The 23501-nt window shown below is 35.8% G+C and overlaps 1 protein-coding gene across 20 annotated transcripts in view; it reads right to left on the bottom strand.

Annotated features, from left to right (window-relative positions):
* Positions 1-23501, bottom strand: part of MYCBP2 (MYC binding protein 2) — a 1055480-nt gene that overhangs the window by 169494 nt on the left and 862485 nt on the right. For 18 of the 20 annotated variants that reach the window (XM_050766397.1, XM_050766398.1, XM_050766413.1 and 15 more), the window contains 3 exons: positions 15841-15948; positions 8166-8285; positions 7178-7259 (listed from right to left, as the gene is read on the bottom strand). In XM_050766397.1, the coding sequence (XP_050622354.1) occupies positions 7178-7259; positions 8166-8285; positions 15841-15948 (310 nt within the window). Of the gene's footprint in view, positions 1-7177; positions 7260-8165; positions 8286-9776; positions 9884-15840; positions 15949-23501 lie in introns of those variants that run through there. The other 2 variants (XM_050766415.1, XM_050766404.1) reach the window with 2 other exon arrangements.

The following is a 23501-nucleotide window of genomic DNA, read 5'->3' on the forward strand; positions in this document are numbered from 1 at the left end:
TAATAGCCATTTTTAGTAACCATTATCTGTAATTAGAAAAACAACCATTATAGAAATAGTCCACACATAGTAGGCGAGCTCTGCTTTTCAGACAATGTAATTGTGACACTTCAAATTTTAAAAATTATACAAAATATATATTTTTAGTGATTATTGAGACTGCAATGAAAAATGAATTGGAAAAGGGCAAGACTAGCAGCTGGAAACCTAGTTAAGAAAATGTTATAGCAGTTTGGGTAATTTATGACAAAGGCCTTAACTAGGAGCAGTGCAGAGTGAAAGAGATGGTGACTTTGACAGCTATGTAAGGAACAGAATTGACGAAACTTGGCAGATGATTGATATGGGGCAAGGAAGTTTTTTTTGCTTAAGCAACAGAGTATAGTGGTAATATTCACTTAAGCTATAAGAATGAATGAGATCTAGGAAGACTCTGAGAGAGAAAAGAGATCCCAATTTCCCTTATGAGTATCTTCTAACATTTTAGATATAGACAGAGGAAGAAGAGCTCACAGACATCTAGAATAAACCACACAGGAAGAAAGAACTCGAGGAGACTCATTGGAGGAGTAGGTTTCAAGCATGGAAAATAAAGCACATGCCAAATGCTCTAAGGAGACATACAACTAACCACTCGATTTAGCAGAAGGAGGTCTCTTTGGTGGAAGCAGGTACCACACTGCAGCAGATAAGGAGTCAGAGAATACACAAAGTAGCTCTAAGTATCCCAGGACTAAACAGGAAAAGAAAGGAGAGCCAGCAGCTCAAGGAAAAATGAAGCTGAAGGAGAGGATTTTTTTTTTTTGTAATGATAGAGATCAGGAAGTTTAAAAGGTTACTCAAGATAAAGACACTAAAGACAAAGGTTAGAGAGAAGACAGGAAACAGAAATAGATCTCTAAGGAAAAGTCAGCTAGGTTTCACAGCATGGACATGACAGGTTCCTCTTTAATTGTAATATGAGGAAAGCAGCAGAGAAGTGGTATGGATACAAGTAGGTTTGCAGGGTTGGTGGGCTGAATAATTTCTTATATTTGTTGCAATGTACACGGAGGTCCTATGCTAAAAGGAGGAAGCAGGTGAGTGGAGAGTTTGAAGATTCAAGAAAAGGTGTGACTGTAGATGGAACAGATACATACTAAGAGCAGGAGTTTTCAACTAGGATATAAAGGACTTCTAGGAAGTCCATGAGTAAGCTTCAAAAGATCCCTTAAATTTGCAAGCAAATTTTTAAGTGTATATTCTTGTATATTTCTGGATAGAGACCCATGTCTTTCATCAAACTCTCAAAATGTATTAAGTCAAATAGTTCAATACTACACAACCGGAGGGTTAAAGACCATTGTAGAGGAACTGGTTGAATTTGAAAATTATGTATCAATCTGCATAGGTATTTCTTACCTTCCAGAAGCCTAAGAGTAGGCATAGGAAATATTAACAGATTGATTCATGCTTGCGGTTTTATCATGTCCTAGTACCATGACCAAGAAAGTAGGAAAATTGAAGAAACTGGTAAGAGTATAGGTGAAGAAATTAAGCAACAGTCTTTAACTTGAGTAGGACATAAAGTTAAAAAAGGGTAAAAAAAGAGTAAAAAAGTAGAGGGTTGTGGGGCATAAAGTCAAAGGGAAGTAAAGTAGGGCTGCATCACAGAAGAAGAAAGTATCATTAGATTATGGATATTTAAACCTGAGAATTCAGAGTCAGAGCTGTGTTAGATCCAGCATGGGTTCACAGAACTTCCTCTGTGAATCCAGAAATACAGATGTAAAGGTAAGAATGCTGTATGGGACCATTCATGTGGACACCAATATCACTCATGTCTGTAACAAGACTCAGGGTAAGAAAATACTCTGAGTCAGATGCTAAATTTTCAACAAATGAAAGGCAGTGACTAAAAGGTAGGTAGGTAACAACAGGAGAGGAGAGAGGAATGGCCATGCTGCAGAAGAGCAGTAGTTTTTCACTTGAGGATGGAATAATACAGATAGGAACAACAGTAGAAAGGAAAGTGGTTCTCAATTCTCAGTACAGAAAGATTTTGCAAATGATTACCACTTCAAAGGGCCAAAAGTGGAACTAATCCCCTCACAGAAGCATCCAGTCCAATGCAAACAAGAAACTGAAGGGAGAATTCCTGTAACAGTTTACTCATCTGCAATTTACAAATTGCTTTCACATACAAAATGTGAAATTGTATCACCACTGTGATAACTGTACCACTGATTATCAAAATAACTCTATGGGGAGATCTGAAGAGTTTGAAAGATTTTCTCAAGAATTGGTGGCAGGTCTTCTAGTACATAGTCTTCAAACTCTTTAAATGATAGTAGAGTCCATTCATTAAGTTACTTGAAAAACAGAGGAAGAACAGAAAGAAAAACTGTGTGTATGTGTGTATGCATGTGTGCACAACAGGCACTTTACACACATCACATTAATACTACAACAATCCTATAGGATATGAAAACTAAGGCTTAGAGAAATTATAGTCACACAGTTGATAAGGAGTGAAGCAAAAGAGCTGAACCTTGGCTCTACAGTTCCAGGTTTGATGACTGTGTAGCACATGAGCGCACAGGAGGATAGGAGAGCAAGAAAAGGATGAAACTCAGAAACACTGTAAGAGTTATAAAAATTCTGCTGGAAAAGAGAATAAAAGCAACTAAACTATACAGTTTTACCCCTAATTTACTAAACATGGTAAAAGAATTTGAAATGCAGAAACTGAAGAGCACACCAAACAAACCAAAAAAAAAAAGGCTGGCAGACACGTCCTGACTGAATATATAAAAGCCCTCATCGGCTTTTTGACATTCACTTTAAAAAGCAGCAATAGGAACAACTAACATTTATTGAGCACTAACTACGGGCTAGGCTCTGTGCTAAATCATCTGTGTCATTTCACTGGATTCTCACACAATCTTCTGTGGGAGAGAGACTTATTTCCATTTAATAGAAGAAGAAACTGAGACACAAGAAGATTAAGTGACCTTGCCAAGATCATACAGCTACCAAGTAACAGAATCAGGACCCAATCTAGAGACCGAACTTGGTCACTCTGGCAATATAACACATTAAATAAAGAGAATATCAACAACATTTTTCCATTTTCATTATCATGCACACCACAATATTGATCTTAATCAACACATTATTAATGTGTGCTATACCATAAATTCCAGTTAACAGCTCTTGATTACTAGAGACTTTTCAAAAATATTCTCCAACTGTAACCCTTTATTTCAATTATCTGTAAATATTTTGCTTTGTTGTAGTTAATACATATGCTATAGAAGCTTTGCTCCTCCCAACATTGTTCCTCCACAGACGTAATCAATTCCTTTCTGAATTAATAACAGAGTTCTTGGCTGCTACTTTGCAAGTCCCACAAAGGTGCAGACAGACAGGGTAACTGAGTGCTTAAGACTGAAGCAGTCTTGATGAATATCTAATCCACTAGGTACAGTATATAGGTATGACTACTGCATTATCCATTTTAGCTCTGCCCACACTTCATGCAATCAGTCTTTCAGTTACCACTCAATGGAACAAGGACCAAAATATTCCATGTTGGAAAAGAACTTTGGGCAGTTAAAACAAATCCCACCAGTGTTTAATCTTAAGAAATTATAGTCACATGGTTGGTAAGAAGTGAAGGGCTGAGCCTTGCCTCTACAGTTCCAGGTTCCACCACTATGTAGCATCTACCAGTTACTACACCACTGTGTAGATCCCACCAATGTTTAATCTTTATAAGAAACTCTGATATTTTGTTTCAACATTAAATGCTATCATATTTGGGGGGGGGGGGGGGGGGGGGGGGAGGGGGGGGGGGGGGGGGGGGGGGGGGGGCATGAAGATGATAAATTCAAGCTATTTAAAATAGGGAGTATATTACTACAATATTATCACCTGAGGAAGTCTGGCCTGAAACTGCCCTGTATCTCTTCAGACTTGGGAATCAAAGAATTGTGTTCACTGTTATAACCAGGACCACGAAGTCATGTTTTTAGGTATCTCTTCATTTTAAAAGCTGACATGAACACCTTCCCTCTCAGTCGCCATCACACCTCAGTGCAGAGTGGAAGGATGTTGTGCTCACGCTGCTCCTTCTTCTGAATGTCAAGTGCAGAGTAAGATAACATAACTTGACTATAACATGGCCATGCTTTTCATTATTTCCCTTTCCACTCTGGCAAGACCACGAAATACTGCTATTTGCCAATTATTTTCTGTGAAGTGCCCTCTTTGCTGCATACATGACTGAGACCCCATCTTACCTAACTGCAATGCACCTTTCCCAATTTCTACGGCTCACAAAATAAACAACAGCTAAATAACAACAACAACAATAGCCATGATGATACAAATAAACCCTCTTCTTCTGTGTCCCAACTCTCAAATGAGAAACAGAACAAAACGCTGCCACGTTCTTCCCCACACAGATTACAGTCATCCCTCAACATCCATGGAGAATTGGTTCCAGGATCCCCTGCAGCTACCAAACTCCATAGACACTCAAATCCCTTATATAAATTGGCATAGTATTTGTACATAAACTAGGTACATCCTCCTGTATACTTTAAAACATCTCTAGGTTACTTATAATACCTAATACAATGTAAACACCATGTTAATAGTTGTTACACTCTGTTGTTTAGGAAATAATGACAAGACAAAAACATCTGTACATGTTCAGTACAGATGTAATTATCATAGGCTTAACTAGGTTTTCTGTCAAGATTGATGGAATCCACAGATGCAGAACCCACAGGTACAGAGGGCCAACTGTAATTACAACCCAGATTCAGCCTCTGCATTTCAGTAATGTTACTCAATTGCAGAGCAAAATATCAGTTGGCATCTAACACCTGTGACAGTAATTGCTCAACCCTGTTGATATTATGTCATATCCAGCAGACACATCTGATAAAGTAATTCTGCCAAAGACATCTTTGCTCTTTGCAACCATGATATTCATCATTAAGTATTTGTGATTGTGATAGTTTTACAAACCTCTTGATAGTAGTATCAATTTTATGTTTCACTTGTGTTTTTAACAAGAAGTTCAACTCAATGATATCTCAATAGTCTCTTATCATTAGGAACAAAATTCATAAATGTAACTCAGGACACTCCCTTTCATTGCCATTTTTTAATGCAGTGCCCATGGATCTGACCCTGCCTCAGCTCGAGGGGTAGAGAGTGGTTCTTATCCCGGATACATATAGAATCTGGGGACCTTTTAGGAAAAAACTGATGCTGCCATCCTATCAAGGACCACTCCCCACCCCTGTCCCACCCACAAGCCTTCCAACACACACATCTCTCAGAAATGCTGGATGTAGATTCCATGGATGATATTTTTTCAAATTCCCTAAGTAATTCTAATATACAGCCAGGGTTAAGAATCACTAGTATTTACCATGTAAATGACAGAATTCCATCCCTGCCACAATAGTAGGGTGAGTTCAAGACACAGTAACAACGTTGAATTTTATTTAATGATTACATGAAGAGAAGTTCTCTTTCTTTCACTGTATGTAAAGGAGAAACCATAAAAGTCCTCACTTAATTCACACTGTGACTACAAGGAAGAATAAGGCAGAGTAGAGGGTCAAAAAGGCGAGTTTTTGCAGCAAAGTGAATTGCTGAGTGAAGTCTGGCTTGAAGCTGTTCTGTATCTTTCCAGACTTCATAAATACTCCTGTTTCCATGGTGAAACAGCCACAGACACAGACCACTCACATCTCCTTCAAGACAATCTGCTACAGAGAGCAGAGGTAACTATTGTAACAGCCTCAGGTGCTGTCCCTTTGGATGCATGAGGACATTCGTACCCTGGGGTGTTACCAGCTGTGACTGAGCATGGTGAAGGTATGAATGTTGGTCTATTACTGCGCAATGCAGGACCCTTCCAAAGGTATCCTCGGCTTGGGGACACATCACTGGCCTGGCTAAAACTCTCTTAATGCTATGCTGTAACTTAAGACTCCTCCCACCCAATTCTTCCTTCTCTTTCTCCTTTCATAGGGTCAAAACTACATCGTATCCGAAGGTGTTCCCTGTCTGTGCTTGTGCTTTTCCCCTTTATCTTTTTCACAGGAGTTTTCCCCTAATAAATTATTTGCACATCTAATCCTGTCTTGGCATCTGCTTCCTGGAAGACCTGAACAAATAAAAATGGATTTTCTATTACTTTTGACCAAAAGTATTCTGACTGCATTATGTACAATACAAACTCAGCTGCTGTAATGACAGACAAGAGGGACTTCAAGATAGAAGTTATTTATCACGCAAGAAGCATGCAATTGTAAGAAGCTGATGAGGCAGTTCATGGTGTCAGAGACCCAGTCTATTCCTATCTTATAATTCTGCCATTCTCAATACACAGTCTCCAACTTATCTCTATGATGACTTCTTTAGTTTCTGCTACCACGTATTCATTCCAGCCAGCAAGCTGCGAGGAGAGAAGGGAAAATGGAAAGGTATACCTTTTCCCTTTAACAGCAAGATTCCAAAGTGGCACCTATCACTTAAGTTCACATGGCCACATCCTGCTGCAATGGAGGCTGAGAAAGGGAATCTTTAGCTGCATGATCATGTCACAAACTAAAACTCCACTACCAAATGAAGTAGGGATATTAGGAAATTACTACCAGTCACTCTACTACAATTAGTTCTTTGCTATTTGCAGTAAGTCAAAATAGTTACTCAGAGAGACCAATAGGTTGTTAAAAAATTATTCAAAAGCTTCAATGGCTGCATGTTATTAGACCAAAATTTCAAAACAGACATCAGGAATATGTTTGAATCCATTGCTGACATTTTTAAAAAACACAATTCACTATCTTTTCTATTGCCATGCACAGCCTTTTAAAAGATAACTGCTAAGAATATAGTGATATTTTGTGACAATCATAATCACTCTCCTATTTAAAATATGTATCAACTTTTCTCCTGAAACTACAAAATCTTTTATCCCCACAAAAGCACTCAACTATAAGATCAGAAACCACCCAATAATTCACGGGCCACACTTTGCAAAGCAGTGGTATAATATTATTTTAATTATAGAAATATATATTTAAAAAGAGAAAAGAAAGAAAAAAGAAGGAAAAGAGAAATGAAGAAAAAATAACTCAGGATCTTCAAATGAAAAGTTAGCAAGTACCTGGAGTTGACATCTCCATGTCCTAGCTGCCCATGCTGCCCATAACCAAATGTATAGACATCTCCATTTTCCATTAAAACCACTGAAACCAAAACACACAGCTTTACTTTTTCATTATATTATTTCATTTTACACTTCTATCATAACTATACTAAAAGCAGTGTAATTTTCACTATTTAAGATTTATAGCACCATTAAAAATAGGTAACTGAAGGACAAATTTATGTTTAATGAGAAATTAATTTTAGTTCTGCAAAATATTTTTGTAGGTCATATAAATGTATAATTTTTTTTGTAATACATACTTAAAAATTCTTATGAATGCCATTTAATAACATTAATTCTTAGTAACACACTGGTTCAGGTCAACTGTAAAATCTTAATAATGAGTAACTACATATAAAATATTGTTCTCTCCTATCTAGGATAGGAGATCTGCACAATTACATACAATATCAATGAAAGAGCAGAACTTTAATGTCTGTTAATGCCTTATCAAATAATCTTCAAGGAAGGAATTTAACATTTTTCATTTTTATAAAGGCTGAACGGTACAGCATAAGCTAACCCAAATGCCAATAATTTACTAAGAATTTAATTATTTTCTACATTTTAAGAAAGTAAATTTGTTGACGTACATTTATCACTGAACATTAATAAAATAAGGGAACATGTTACAAAAAACCGCAGCATTCTAGAATTGAAAAAGATTTAAGGGATTATTTCATCTTCAAGAATGTCTTGAATTATAAAAGAAGTCCACAGGAAGACAGACTAGAAGTTAGATCTCTAGACAAGTACTTGTTCTATCATGCCACAGTTGTTTAAACAGATTCTGTAATAAATACAAAGATCTTACAGATTTGAGAGATTGCCACACTATAGCTTTTAACACACAGTTAACAGGCTATGTTAATCAAATCTGAACAAATAAGTTACTTAGCACAATTGTAAAAATGCAGTTATACCCTAAAGTTCCAGCTGCTACCTGAATGGTGAAATCCACAGCTGACTTGGACTGCCCGGAGCTCACAGTCAAATCGCACAGAGCCTGGAGGGTACGTTGTGATTTTGCTTGCATCCTTTTCGCCTCTTTCTCCACTTCCATCTGCAAGTGTTATAATTTGTGAATTATGAATAATTAAGCCATTATTCATCTTCAAAATAAAAATTTAAATCAGTTTATTATGGAAGAACAAGAGAAAAATGTTAAAAGGAACAAGCAAGAAGAATCTGTAGCTGTTAGAAGTGATAGATCAAGAATCTACCTGCAAAGAAGCAATTTTGAAAGATAGACTATATACTTCCATTTGTGAATATCACTGAATTAATAAAAACAGAGATAAAAATCTAGTTATGGATAAAACCTTATATAATAAATGGGTCATTAGGTTATAGAAATAACAAAATTTAAAATGTAACAGTTTATATGGGAAAATTTAGTTTGCATAAAAAATTACTGCATGCAAAGTCATTTAACAATTATTTTAAACTTAGTGATATTGTTAGTACTAGCCATTTTTTAAAAATTGCTAATGGATTCACAAGTGACTTAGATTTCCTAAACAGATCTTAGAAAGGCTACACTGTCCACCAGTATTGCGAAACTCAACTGAACTTTTCAAAATGTATAAAGACCAAAGAGCTTTATTCAATATATTGCAGTTCAATGGCCTATTCTTATTCATGTTTCCTGTGCCACCATCACCTTCAGCCATATTGCTTTGTGGTTGTCTCCCCGTTCCCAATCACTACTCTCAAGCAAACCTTTTTTTCTGCTTTCATTCCTTCTCTCCTCCTCCCTTCTTATAATTTCCTTCATTTAGCTTGCTTCAAGCCTTTTCTCTACCCTGGTTTTTGCAATCCAACTTTGAATTTTCCAACAATCTAACCATAGCATCAAAAACCACATTCCAGAATATAAAAATTTTTGTTTGGAATGTGTAAATAACAACAACTTACTTTTCTAATCACAATGTATTTCTCCTATACATCACTAACATATGACCTTTATATCATCAAGATTCAAATTCCTTGTACACAGAATAAATGTAAATCTGGAAGGAATTTCACAAGTTCAACTAGTCTAAACCACTCTCGAGTGGTATAGAAACTCTAAACAAGTGTGTATTATATGAAGATACATATGTGAATCTACAGACACACACTTTTTATTCTGTATTTTCATTGTGCATTTTAGAATGTTAAACAGAATAACAGTAAATCATTTTGTGTTTATTCTTTTTTTATCTAACCTTTAGTAACATCCACGTGAGACAAAATCCACCTACATTATTACTTTCATTTCCATAACTAAATGACTATGATTTCAAAAAGCCTGAAACTCTTTATGACACTAGGACAGTAAAATCTCACTAATTCGGAATAACATAGAACAGGTAGGCCTGTGTGGCTCACTGGAAGTCTTAATCATACAGAACACTGAAGTAAAAATTCAGTTTTGTTACCTTCAAGCAGTACAGATTACAGATTAAACTAAATGCTACAATAAATAGAGTGTGGTTACCTACATTATATTTCAAAATAGGCCAATATTACATTTAAAATGTACCATAAACATAAAAGTCCTTTAACATACAAGAATTAACTGCTGGACCCAGAGGCTGAAGGCACGTTGAAGGAATCCTTCATTTCTTGAGCCCTTGGTTTGAAAAGCTAGTGATTTTAGACAGGTTTCCCCTTATAAGTATGACCCTGAAAATTCAGAGGAAGAAATTATTTTGAATTTTTTACTCAAAAAAGATCACAAATACTGCATCTCAAATATCATAAATTCAGAATTAGTGAGAGGTTTTACTATAATAGGATGAAGAATATAATTCCTCTTCTGCTAAATTATCTAATGTGGGTTTGCCAAATTAAACCAAAGAATGGATGGACTAAAAAAAAAAACAAAAAAACACACACACACACAGCATTTAGTTTCACTCCATCCAAGATAAAATATACTCAGTTCAAAGTCTCCTCATGTTGGAAAGATAGTGGAATGGTAAAATATATGCAAAGGCCTACACACACACACACACACACACACACACACACACACACAAATACATATCTTCCAAAGGCTATTGAATAAGATGCCAGATGTAAAGAAATTTTGCAGCTTTATCTCAATTGGTAAAAATGTCTAATTATTAAAACCAAATGAGATTTAACATAGAAAATACATTGCATTCATACAATTCTGCCAGGCTTAAACATTTCAAGTATCATTCCACTTTATATAAATGTATTGATGCCTAGTTAGAAGGTTTTATCTTTGAATTTAGCATTTCGTCTCCTCCGTTGAGTAGGAGATTTATATTCATAGGCATAAATCCCACAATAGAGACATAGCATCAGAGAAGGATATTTTTTTTGAGGGCTGGTAATTTACTGAATACAACTACAATAACTAAAAAAGTAGCAGCTATTATTTAGAGGTCAAAATAATACTAGAACATTTTGTTCACTGAAACAAACTATATCTGTACAAAACTACTTCTCAATTATTACAGATAGTGAAAATCTTACAAGTAAAAAAATTGAGATGAGGGTCTTAATATCAGCGGCAGTGGCAGAATTAAAATATATATGCATATGGTATTTGATGTCAAAAACTGAGTATAATTCCTATAACTCAGACATTAATCAAAGTTTATCAAAGAAAAAAGGCACTTAATAAGCGGCCAAAAAATTAGTGCAAATTCCAGAACCAGCAAGTGAATTCAGCAAGATTAATTCTGCTCAAGCTGGGCGTGGTGGTTCACGCCTATAATCTCAGGGCTTTGGGAGGCTGAGAAAGGCAGATTACTTGAGCCTAGGAGTTCAAGACCAGCCTGAGCAACACAGTAAAACCCTGTCTCTACTAAAAATACAAAAAACTAGCTGGGTGTGGTGGTGAATACCTGTAGTCCCAGCTACTTGGGCGACTGAGGTGGGAGAATCACCTGAGCCCGGGAAGTCAAGGCTGCAGGGAGCTGTGATGGTGCCACTGCACTCCAGCCTAGGTGATAGAGTGAGATCCTGTCTCCAAAAAAAAAAAAAAAAAAAATCTGTTCAAGCTCATTATTCAGTAAAGTGTTAATGAGCAGCAATAAGACCAAAGCTTAGATCTATATAAAAAATTAAATATTGTCTGTCAAAACAAAATTGACAGATGTGAATAATCTTATAATTGGTCATTTAAGTATGAGCACATCTGTATTTTCCCTAAGATGAATATGTTGTGTGTGTGTGTGTGTGTGTGTGTGTGTGTGTGTGTGTACTATGTAACATTGAAACTACAGTAGCTACAAAGTCTTGGCAACTATGTAACTAAAATATTGTATGTATGTACACATTATATATAATTATATACACATATTTGTATACACAGAGAAAAAAGAGGGTTCAATATCTAAGGAACTCTAACTTCTAATTTTAATTTTTACTGAAATCTATACTTATGGAGGGTAATCCTACAGTTATGCATATAACAGAAACTACCACAGAACACAGTGAGTACTTTGAGCAAAATCATTAAAACAAATCAGCAAGGACAAAAGTAGTTGCAATTTCCTAAGCACTTGCTGTGTGCTAACTGAACACTGTAAACAAATACCACAGTGGATGAGTGCTTGGGGGTACTGGAACCTAAGAATTTGGATTGGAATCTTGGTTCTACCATTTGCTGGCTGTATGACAATTGGACACTGGACCTTTTGGTCCTAGCTTGCCTATCTATAATATAGTAACAATGACATATAACTCATCAGGGTCCCATGAGAATTAAATAAAATAATATATGAAAAGTGCTCAATCAATATTTACTATTGTTGCTTTCTTTAATGAATAAAGCAATCTGATGGTATAGGCATTCTTTGTCCATTTTACAGATGAAAAAAATAAGGCTTAAAGGGTTATGGGGTTAAGTAATCAGCCCAAAATCATAAACGGCACAACGAATTTGGAGTTTAATCATAAATAAGGCTCATGCATTTTACCACCACCAAATGGTTGAAACCTTAAATCTTTTGTAAAAATAAACTATGCATTTCATAAATCTCAAATATTGTACTTTAAGATAATTCTGAAAGAGAAAACAAATAATTCAATTAAAAATATTAAAGCTAATATTCATGGAGGATTTATATGTGCAAGGACTACATATGTGTGTGTGCAAAGACTACACACATATTTCAATCTTCATAGCAACACAATCAGTTAAGAATTACCTGTTATTGTTTTTTAAATAAGAAAACTGAAGCCAAAGAGATTAAGACATTTTGCACAGCCATGTAGTTCTAGTAAATGACAAAATCTGAAATAAAATTGAAGCCTAATTCCAAAGGCTATGATATTTTCATCACACTGTAACATTTCCAAACAGAAAGTACAAAATAGACTCGGATGTTTATCCGTGTGTCTTCAGATTTTCACATCTGTCATTTTAAAATAGATTTTAGGACTATCTCTAAAACAATTCAGATGTTCCTAACTATGTATACTATTAACATATTTTTCTATGTAAGGTACTGAATAGCTGAAACAAATGTTAATTCTGTTTCAAATATAGTTTATGGGTGCATTTTAGAATAATTTACTGTATTTCATATGGAATTGTACTTATTGATTCAGTCTATATACTCTATTTTGCCTTTAGTCAATATCTGCCTGTATAGGATGAATTCTGTGACCTCCTCTGAATTTTCTCCAATCACCCAGAAGTTCTCCAACTTTCCATCTTAGAACTTAGCCCTGTTAACAACGAATCCACAGTTCTTACTCTCCATACACTATCACAAAAAAGTAACAGTCTAAAAAAATTTTAACTATTATCATCCTATAATTTGTACCAACATAATTAAATGTAAGACAGAACATAACAATTAATACCATAAACTTCCAGTTTATCAGTAGATAAACTAGAAGATAAACTGGGTAAGGTGAAGAGAAAAATATATGTAGAAAAAACACTTATCAAGACCATGAAAATATGTAAAGGTTGAGCATCCCTTATTTGAAAAGCTTGGGATCAGAAGAGTTTTGGATTTCGGACTTTTTGCAAATTTTGGAACATTTGCATATAGTAATGAGATATCTTGGGGATGGGACCCAAGTCTAAATGTGAAATTCATTGATATTTCATATACACATTACTCACATAGCCGGAAGATAATTTTATGCAATATTTTAAACAATTTGGTGCAAGAAAATTTGTATACCCTGCACTATCAGAAAGCAAAGGTACTTCCCGCCACCCATGTAGACAAACTGTGATTGGTGTCACCATCATGCTGTGCATGGAAAAGCTTTATCACAGCTGAAGAGGGACTTAAGGACACTGAATAAGCTGTGTGCTGAGACTGCAACCCGTCACAGGAGGTCAGGTGTGGAATTTCCCACTTGGGGGCTTCATGTTGGTGCTCAGATCTTGGAGCATTTCGAATTTTCAAATTAGGGATGTTCGACATGCCATAAAAGTAAAAGCAGTGAATGGAGAGAGAATTAAATGACAAGACAGTGAGTGTAAATGGTTAGTGGCTGGAGGGAAATTAGTGAGCAGTAAATTAATACTCTTTACAAAAAAAAAACAGGGTACCAATTGATAAATTATTATTTGCATTGTAAATGTATTTGGGGAGTAAAAAGAGAAAACTATCTCACTCTCTAAAACCCTAAAATCCAATAAAACTGGTCCTACACTGTGACATTACAAAGTAGGTCCTCACAGAGTGGTTGCCACAAGTATACAAAGAAACTTGTTATAAAGTAACCCCCTGACAAACAAACTTTAAGGCTAGCTATCATTGAATAATTTGTTTTTTCACTGCAACCTCTGCCTCCCAGGTTCAAGTGATTATTGTGCTCGTGCCTCAGCTTCCTGAGTAGCTAGGATTACAGGCATGTGCCACCACACTGGGCTTATTACTATTATTATTATTTGTATTTTTAGTACAGATGGGGTTTCGCCATGTTAGCCAGGCTGGTCTCAAACTCCTGACCTCAAGTGATCCACCCCTCTTAGCCTTCCAAAGTGCTGTAATTACAGGCGTGCGCCACTGTGCCTAGCCTCACTGAATAATTTCTATAGCCAATCATTATGTGACATTGGGAAAAGTCTGCTTTAAATTTGTAACTTTGGTCTTCATTTAACATTTCATTTAAAAATCTGGAAAGAATAAAGATACTTGTCCATGAGATACTCACATGGAGCTGAAAAGGTTTTAAACTGTTTCATGAAATGTGAATATTTAACCTCAGGTAAATTATTGGGAAAACTTCACTTTCATGTATTTGGTGGGAGAAAGAAACCAAAAAAAATCTGTTCTAACTGTGACATAGTAGAAATCATAAGAGATCAGACATTCTGGCAATAACAATTTCATTGCATACTCCAAATATTACTCCTTATATATATCTTTTCTTTTTGGAATCAGCTGTCTCAGGTTGAAAATTCCTTAAATATTTATGGCATTGTTAAAGCACTCAGTAAATAAAGCAATCACAAATTTTACTGTGGTTAATTGCGTTAGATTTAAAACACTTTTTATTTCTGCAGAGTATATCTTAAGTTGTGCTCTATACCTTTACTAAAGATGAATTTTGTCTATTTTATGTTTTTGTTTTGAGTGGCAAACTGACAGACTGAAAGAGGCAGATCAAAATAAAGTTGATTAAACTATATTGCCTATGAAAATTTTTTTTTAATTACACTATGACAGTTTTGCAGCCAAAAACAAAAGAAAAAGAAAAGGATCCAAACATTAATTAGATTAATTTGTCCACATGGAAAGCATGTTTTAAAACTTCCTATTCTATTTTGCAGGACCTATCTTAGGCATTTAAGAAAATGGCAATTTTCAGTTGTGCTAGCCAAGGAAGAGCACTGGTTCAAAGGCCAGGATACAAGGCAAACATTTTATATAAATTTATAAATTCTTCGTATTAAATTCTTTCCTGATCTTAGCTGACCCATAATTTGTGGCTTATAAGAAAATAAGTATGCTTTAAGAATATATTTAATTAACCCAGAACTCTGAGATCTCAAAGAACAATACCGAGCTAGATTCCTACTTCCTTACAGACTAGGAGAGCCCTCTGACCAATGCCAGGGACTAGAGAAAGTCTTCATGATTTGTGCTTTGCTTGCACTTATCTCTACTTAACCCACAACCATCAAATATTTGTATATTCATTTGTCGTATATGTAAACTTAATTAATAAACAGTGGAAAAGTGTAATGGCAGTCTTACTATCATCATTTAATATAGTGAATTTAGTAATATTGTTCATCCTAAAGCATATAAACAGCATTCAAGAAAGAATTGTAAAAGGCCAGATCTGTCATTAAGGAGCAAATAATAAAGGATGTAAGATAGAAAGCAATAATTTTTTCCACCTTCCCTTAATTTTTTGAAATTTGAAAAGAAATGGAAAAAAAAATACTGTAAAATGTCTCCTTAATGAAAGCTAACAACAACAAAAAATGAAACAAGAAGCATGACAGTCACTGACAAATGGTACCACTTTCAGCATGTTCTTTCTCCTCAGGCTACATCATAATGATAGAAGCAAAGTAGAAGAATCAGGTTTGTGCATTTTCCCAGAGACAAAATTCAAATAAGTGGAAGAAATTGGGAAAGTATCCCACCTAGGTGATAAGGAAGACCAAATACCTTTGTGCTTGTCCCGTTTATGCTTTAGCTGTGCTGGATGGGATCTGAGTCTGGCTAGAGCCTGTTCTCGATGGTTCATAAAAATAGGACCAGCAAATACAAGGGGGCCTGAGGAGAAACATTTTGTATGTGCATAGAAAAACTCACAAAATGAAAACACTATAATGAACAAAAAATAATTCAAACTAAAAAGCATAAAAATTTATTCTTAACAGTTTTGGACATTATACTTCTCTTCCAATTTCCCCACTCCAGCTCCCCACCCCCACCCATAACCTACTCACTATTTCACATAAAAGTTAATACCTTAAATATAATTTATAAAGTACAAATCCCATCTTTTTATACTTATAAAATTATTGAGTAGTTACTAATAGTCTCAAATAGATAATCGAGAAGTTCAATTTAAATCAATCAAATTATCTTACAAATACTTTTTAATATCATATATATTCAGAGTCAGTAAGCCATGTGTTCACTGAAGACAAATATGTTTCCCACTGAAACATAAAAAACTAATTTTTAAATTAACCATTACATTTTAACAAGGTCTTCCAGGTTTAATATTTGTATTAATCTTGCTACAAAACCAAAATAAAAATGTTACCAAGTTTACTACACATCATAGAGGTTAAGAAAACCAGATGATCAAAAACAAAACAAAAATGTCTATATTCTGCATATAGATATATGTACACACACACACACACACACACACACAGAGAACAAGAGAGAGACAGAAAGGAAGGAGCCTGGGCTTCATATTGATGGTAAAGGGAGCACCTAACCCAAATAACATTTTGGAAACATTTTTCATTAAATCATTTCTTCTAAAATGCCACTAGGTACATATATATACATATACAAATACATACCCACACAGGTTATAGTTCTTTTCACTTATATGGTATTTAAGGAAAAAATCTATAGCCAAATTTATTTTAATAAAATAAAATAAATCACTTTTCCCATTAACATTTACCTTGAAAAGAAAAATAAACTTAAGTTATAACTTAAAATTTTAGTTTTATTCTTATACAGCAGAACTAAGTTTCCTTGAGTTTTAACAACATCAAAAATGTCTTCAAATTTGAAAACACTCTAAATTTGACAGGTTTCCATTAACTGAAACAGGAATTATGACACTATATAAGCAATGAACATTTTTAATTAAAACAAGTTTTTTCATGATTCCCTACTAATCTTCAGTTTAATTAATTTTTCTAATGATGGGACAAATTAAGCCTATTGCCCTCTAATAAAATTTCATAAATGTCAAATTCAATACCAAAGTACCCTAAATTAAATGTATAAGTGGGTAAAGGAACCATATTTCAATTATGTTTCCAGATATAAACAAGAATGTAAATACCTCAAATTGTATGAAAAACCATGAATAACATATTCTATGACTACTACAGATAGAAACATGCTAATTTAATGTTAACAGAAGAGTAAGTTATTTCCCAGTAATGCAGTACCAATTATTTTCAAGCTAAGGTTATGCAAACTGAGTTCCATTTCTAAAAATGTAATAAAATTGATATTGCAAATATGAACAAAATGCCTTATTTTCTTAACATGCATTATTTCTCAACTGTTACAAAGCAGACATATAAATTACTATAAAAAGTATTTTTCAACTATATAAAAAATTTATAGATATTAAGGTAATAATATTAAGTTATATTACCATTTTCTGATTTCTATGGTCTGTCTACAATATTGTTTCTCCTCATGAAAATACATTACACCCACACTCACTTAGTGTCTTGCTAAATTCAATATTTTTAGAATCTTCTGATTTATAAATCAAAAAGGCCCAGGGGCAATCATGTCTAAAAATTAAAGCAATCGGGCTCTAAAATAATATTGTATCCCATAGGCTAAAATAACGTTTCTTCAAATATAGCTGAGTCACTAATTTATTCACCAAATTTCCTGATAATCTTTTATTTAGCAGACACTAGGTGAAATGAATATAATGACAAAGATACAGGTCTCATTGGAACTCAGTCCACTAGGAGAAAAAAAACAGAAATAAAAACACAAGCTATGAAATATTACAATAAATGCTATAAAATAAATCTATACATACTATGTCCTGAAGGATGAAAAGATGTTAATTAAACTCAGGACAATCAGCGAGGTTTCAAAGAATGACAAAAAGTTTAACAAGAGAAAAGGCAAGGAAGGGAGGGCATTCCAGTTAAAAGGAATAGGATATAAATTAGGATTTTATAAAAGCGTAAAGATGTTAAACAGTATTTGTATAGTCATTAAAAACACACGTAGCTGACTTTCACAGAGTATATGTGAAGGAGCAAAAGTCTTGGGAAATTTGTTTGGAGAGGCATCCAAAAAAGCAGATAATTAAAAACTTTTTATACCATAAAACTTCATTCTAGAGATGATAAGTCCCTAACCTGCTTTCAATTAGTCAACAAAGACATACTACAAATCATGGTACTAACAGGTACCATGTGAAGTTCTGGGAACCCTTGATAAACAAGATACAATCTCTGCTTCAAGAAGCTCACATTCTAATGAGGGGAGGGAGGGTTTACACACAACTTAACAAGAAATTATGACAGTGTGCTATGACTAAACTGGCACACCAACTGGAGGAGGAGCCAACAAAACTTGAAGGTCGGAAGGCAGACAGTATAGAGATAAAAGAAACCACCACATAAGATGAGGTCAAATAAAGGAGGTAGCAAGCAGCATAAAGGTTCAGAGATAGGGGGAAAAAAAGAGGGGATAGGGAAAAGAAATGAGAATAGAGAGAGATGAGGCTGTAGAGATAAAAGTGTACCCTTCATCCTAAGGAGTATGAATAGCCTTTTGGTTTTAAACAGAGAAGTGCTACTGATCTGATCTGTATTGCAGAATGAATATTCTGGAAAGAAGGTGGCTAATGGCTTAGAAGATGATAAGACTGGAGGTAAGGCCAGTTAAAAGGCTTTTTGCTGTCATTCAGGCAAAGAAGAGAAGCAGCCTCGGCTAAGGAAACAGTAAAATTCTGAAAAGTAGATATTAAAAAGCTATTAAAGAATTAAGGCTGAATAAATAGAACTCAGTGATTTATTTCTTTCATCGAGAGAGGAGTGAATAAAATAGGGGTATGAGATAACCAGGTTTAGAATAGAAGCTACGCTCATGTGTAGACAATGGGTAATTCAGAGTTCATCTGTAGGCACACAGGCAGAAAGCATGGAATAAGTGGTGGTGTTAAATAGTACAAGCCTTTCAGAAAGCTCTCGGTAATACATTTCAGGATCTTCAAAATTATCCTTTGACCTAGTATCTGCACACTAGGAATCTATCCTAAAGAAAACTCTAAAATATTTTTAAAGGATTTCACCTCAAAGGTGTTTACTACAACTTTATTCATTATAGCAAGCATTAAAAAATACCCAAATTAAAGTAATTAATTAAAAACTCTAATACATCTACTCAATGGAATAATATGCAGCGATTAAAATGAGATTTATGAAATAATTTTACACAGAATATGACTTTGTGTTAAATTAACAATGAGATAACATTGTTCACCATTGTTTTCCAAGAATTAAAAAGAGTAACTAAACCCAGGTGTGGTTGCACACGCCTGTACAGTCCTAGCTACTCAGGAGACTGAGGCGCGAGGATCACTTGGGCCCAGTTGTTTGAGGCCAGGCTGGGCAACGTATCAAGACTCTGCTCTACAAAAAATAATAATAATAATAAATAAAAGAATAACTAATACAGGTGATGCTAGACGAAAACACTACTCTCTTATACATTAGTCTAGGGAGTATAAATTCCTGTAACATTTTTAAAACAATGTGAATTATCTGTTAAAATGTAAGACAGTTATACTCTCTGCCCCATACATTCTATTTCTGGAAAGCTCTGCTATATAAACACTAATATGTAGCTCTCAGTTTAAGAATATTTATTACAGTAAAACCCACAAAAACCTACAATAACCTGAATGCCCATCAATAAATAATGGTCACATAAATTATGGTATAGCCATATTATGATATTAGGTCGTTATTGCATAGAATGTGGTAGATCCACACTTACTGACCTAGCGTGTGTTCTTCTTGTATTGTAAAATGAGAAAAAGATGCTCCAAATGTATACATAATAATACTTCTGTAAATAAACGTATGTCTACACTTTCACATATGTATAAGTCTCTATACACGATTATATTTTAATAGAGTAAGATATTAGACTATTAACATTTACTTTTTGGGGGGATGGAAATGGGAAGGTGGGGGTAAAATACTAGCAAAATATAAAAATATATCTATTATAACACTAAGCAAAAATATAAGATAAAATTCAGTCAATGATATAACCAGAAATAAGTAAAACTTGATTAGAAGATGACAATGAAATAGAAACAATAATTGAATTAAGGAATAGATTTATGCAAAACCTTGACCTAAATTCCTGTATTACTTTAATATGGTATTTGCAATAAAACACAAAAAAATTTTTATGATATAATATTAAAGGGAATATAAACAGGACATCAATATCTATCGCAGTATGAAATTATATAAAATAAGTAAAAAAGTGTAAGAAATTACACTAAAATTCTCCTAATGGTTCTTTTTGTATAAAGGGTTATACTGATCTACTTTTTCTTACTTATATTCTTTAAGTGCCTCATATAATATTTTAATTTAAAAAGAGACTTTTATGTGTTACTGGAATATCAGCTAATTTTGGATTCGATGTGTCAAATCAAGAAAACCATAATGTTTTTAAGGGCTTAAAAAGTAATAGCAACATGCCGGGTGCGGTAGCTCAGGCCAGTAAACCAGCACTTTGCGAGGCGGAGGCGGGCGGATCACAAGGTCAGGAGATTGAGACCATCCTGGCTAACACGGTGAAACTCCATCTCTACTAAAAATACAAAAAATCAGCGGGGCGTGGTGGAGGGCACCTGTAGTCCCAGCTACTCGCCAGGCTGAGGAAGGAGAATGGCGTGAACCTGGGAGGCGGGGGTTGTAGTGAACCGAGATCGCGCCACTGCACTCCAGCCTGGAGAATAAAGCAAGACTCCGTCTCAAAACAAAACAAAACAAACAAACAAACAAAAATTAATAGCAACATCAACTCAATCACTTTGAAATAAGAGGCTTTAATAAATTTGTTTCTAGGGGGGCAGTTCCAAGATGGCCGAATAGGAACAGCTCCAGTCTACAGCTCCCAGCTCCAGTGACGCAGAAGAGGGGTGATTTTTGCATTTCCAACTGAGGTACCGGGCTCATCTCACTGGGGCTTATCAGACAGTGGAGGCAGAACAGTGGGTGCAGCCCACCGAGCGTGAGATGAAGCAGGACAAGGCACTGCCTCACCCAGGAAGTGCAAGGGGTCAGGGAATTCCCTTTCCTAGCCAAGGGAAGCGGTGACAGAGGGCACCTGGAAAATCGGATCACTCCTACCCTAATACTGTGCTTTTGCAACGGTCTCAGCAAACTGCACACCAAGAGACTATATCCCATGCCTGGCTCGGAGGGTCACAGGCCCATGGGGCCTCCCTCATTGCTAGCACTGCAGTCTGAGATCTAACTGCAAGGCGGCAGGGAGGCTGGGGAGGGGCACCCGCCACTGCTGAGGCTTAAGTAGGTAAACAAAGCAGCCTGGAAGCTCGAATTGCGGGGAGCCCATGGCAGCTCAAGGAGGCCTGCCTGCCTCTGTACACTCCACCTCTGGGGACAGGGCATAGCTGAACAAAAGGCAGCAGAAACCTCTGCAGACTTAAATGTCCCTGTTTGACAACTTTGAAGAGAACAGTGGTTCTCCCAGCACGGAGTCTGAGATCTGAGAATGGACAGACAACCTCCTCAAGTGGGTCCCTGGCCCCAGAGTAGCCTAACTAGGAGGCACCCCCAAGTAGGGGCAGACTGACAACTCACAAGGCCAGGTACCCATCTGAGACGAAGCTTCTAGAGGAACGATCAGGCAGTAACATTTGCTGTTCAGCAATATTCGGTGTTCTGCAGCCTCTGCTGCTAATACCCAGGCAAATAGGGTCTGGAGTTGACCTCCAGCAAACTCCAACAGACCTGCAGCTGGGGGTCCTGACTATTAGAAGGAAAACTAACAAACAGAAAGGACATCCACACGAAAACCCCATCTGTATGACATCATCATCAAAGACCAGAGGTAGATAAAACCACAAAGATGGGGAAAGAGCAGAGCAGAAAAGCAGAAAATTAAAAATCAGAGTGCCTCACCACCTCCAAAGGAACACAGCTCCTTGCCAGCAAAGGAACAAAGCTGGATGGAGAATGACTTTGACAAGTTGAGAGAAGGCTTCAGACGATCAAACTTCTCTTAGCTAAAGGAGGAAGTTCAAACCCATCGCAGAGAAGCAAAAAACCTTGAAAAAACGATTAGATGAATGGCTAACTAGAATAACTAGTATAGAGAAGTCCTTAAATGACCTGATGGAGCTGAAAACCATGGCACAAGAACTACAATATGAATGCACAAGCTTCAGTAGCTGATTCGATCAAGTGGAAGAAAGGGTATCAGTGATTGAAGATCAATTGAATGAAATGAAGCCAGAAGAGAAGTTTAGGAAAAAAAGAGTAAAAAGAAACGAACAAAGCCTCCAAGAAATATGGGACTATGTGAAAAGACCAAATCTACGTCTGACTGGTGTACCTGAAAGTGACGAGGAGAATGGAACCAAGTTGGAAAACACTCTGCAGGATATTATCCAGGAGAACTTCCCCAACCTAGCAAGGTAGGTCAACATTCAAATTCAGGAAATACAGAGAACGCCACAAAGATACTCCTCAAGAAGAGCAACTCCAAGACACATCATTGTCAGATTCACCAAAGTGGAAATGAAGGAAAAAATGTTAAGGGTAGCCAAAGAGAAAGGTCATGTTACTGACAAAGGGAAGCCCATGAGACTAACAGCAGATCTCCCGGCAGAAACTCTACAAGTCAGAAGAGAGTGGGAGCTAATATTCAAAATTCTTAAAGAAAAGAATTTTCAACCCAGAATTTTATATCTAGCCAAACTAAGCTTCATAAGTGAAGGAGAAATAAAATCCATTACAGACAAGCAAATGCTGAGAGATTTTTGTCAACACCAGGCCTGCCCTATAAGAGCTCCTGAAGGAAGCACTAAACATGGAAAGAAACAACTGGTACCAGCCACTGCAAAAACATGCCAAACTGTAAAGACCATCGATGCTAGGAAGAAACTGCATCAACGAGCTATATAACCAACTAACATCATAATGACAGGATCAAATTCACACATAACAATATTAACCTTAAATGTAAATGGGCTAAATGCTCCAATTAAAAGACACAGACTGGCAAATTGGATAAAGAAGACTCATAAGTGTGCTGTATTCAGGAGACCCATCTCATGTGCAGAGACACACATAGGCTCACAATAAAGGGACGGACCAAGCAAATGGAAAACAAAAAAGGGCAGGGGTTGCAATCCTAAGCTCTGATAAAACAGACTTTCAACCAACAAAGATCAAAAGGACAAAGAAGGCCACTACATAATGGCAAAGGGATCAATTCAACAAGAAGAGCTAACTATCCTAAATATATAGGCACCCAATACAGGAGCACCCAGATTCATAAAGCAAGTCCTTCGAGACCTATGAAGAGATTTAGACTCT

The sequence above is a fragment of the Macaca thibetana genome, chromosome 17 (genome assembly GCF_024542745.1).
Source record: "Macaca thibetana thibetana isolate TM-01 chromosome 17, ASM2454274v1, whole genome shotgun sequence".
Lineage (NCBI taxonomy): Eukaryota > Metazoa > Chordata > Mammalia > Primates > Cercopithecidae > Macaca > Macaca thibetana.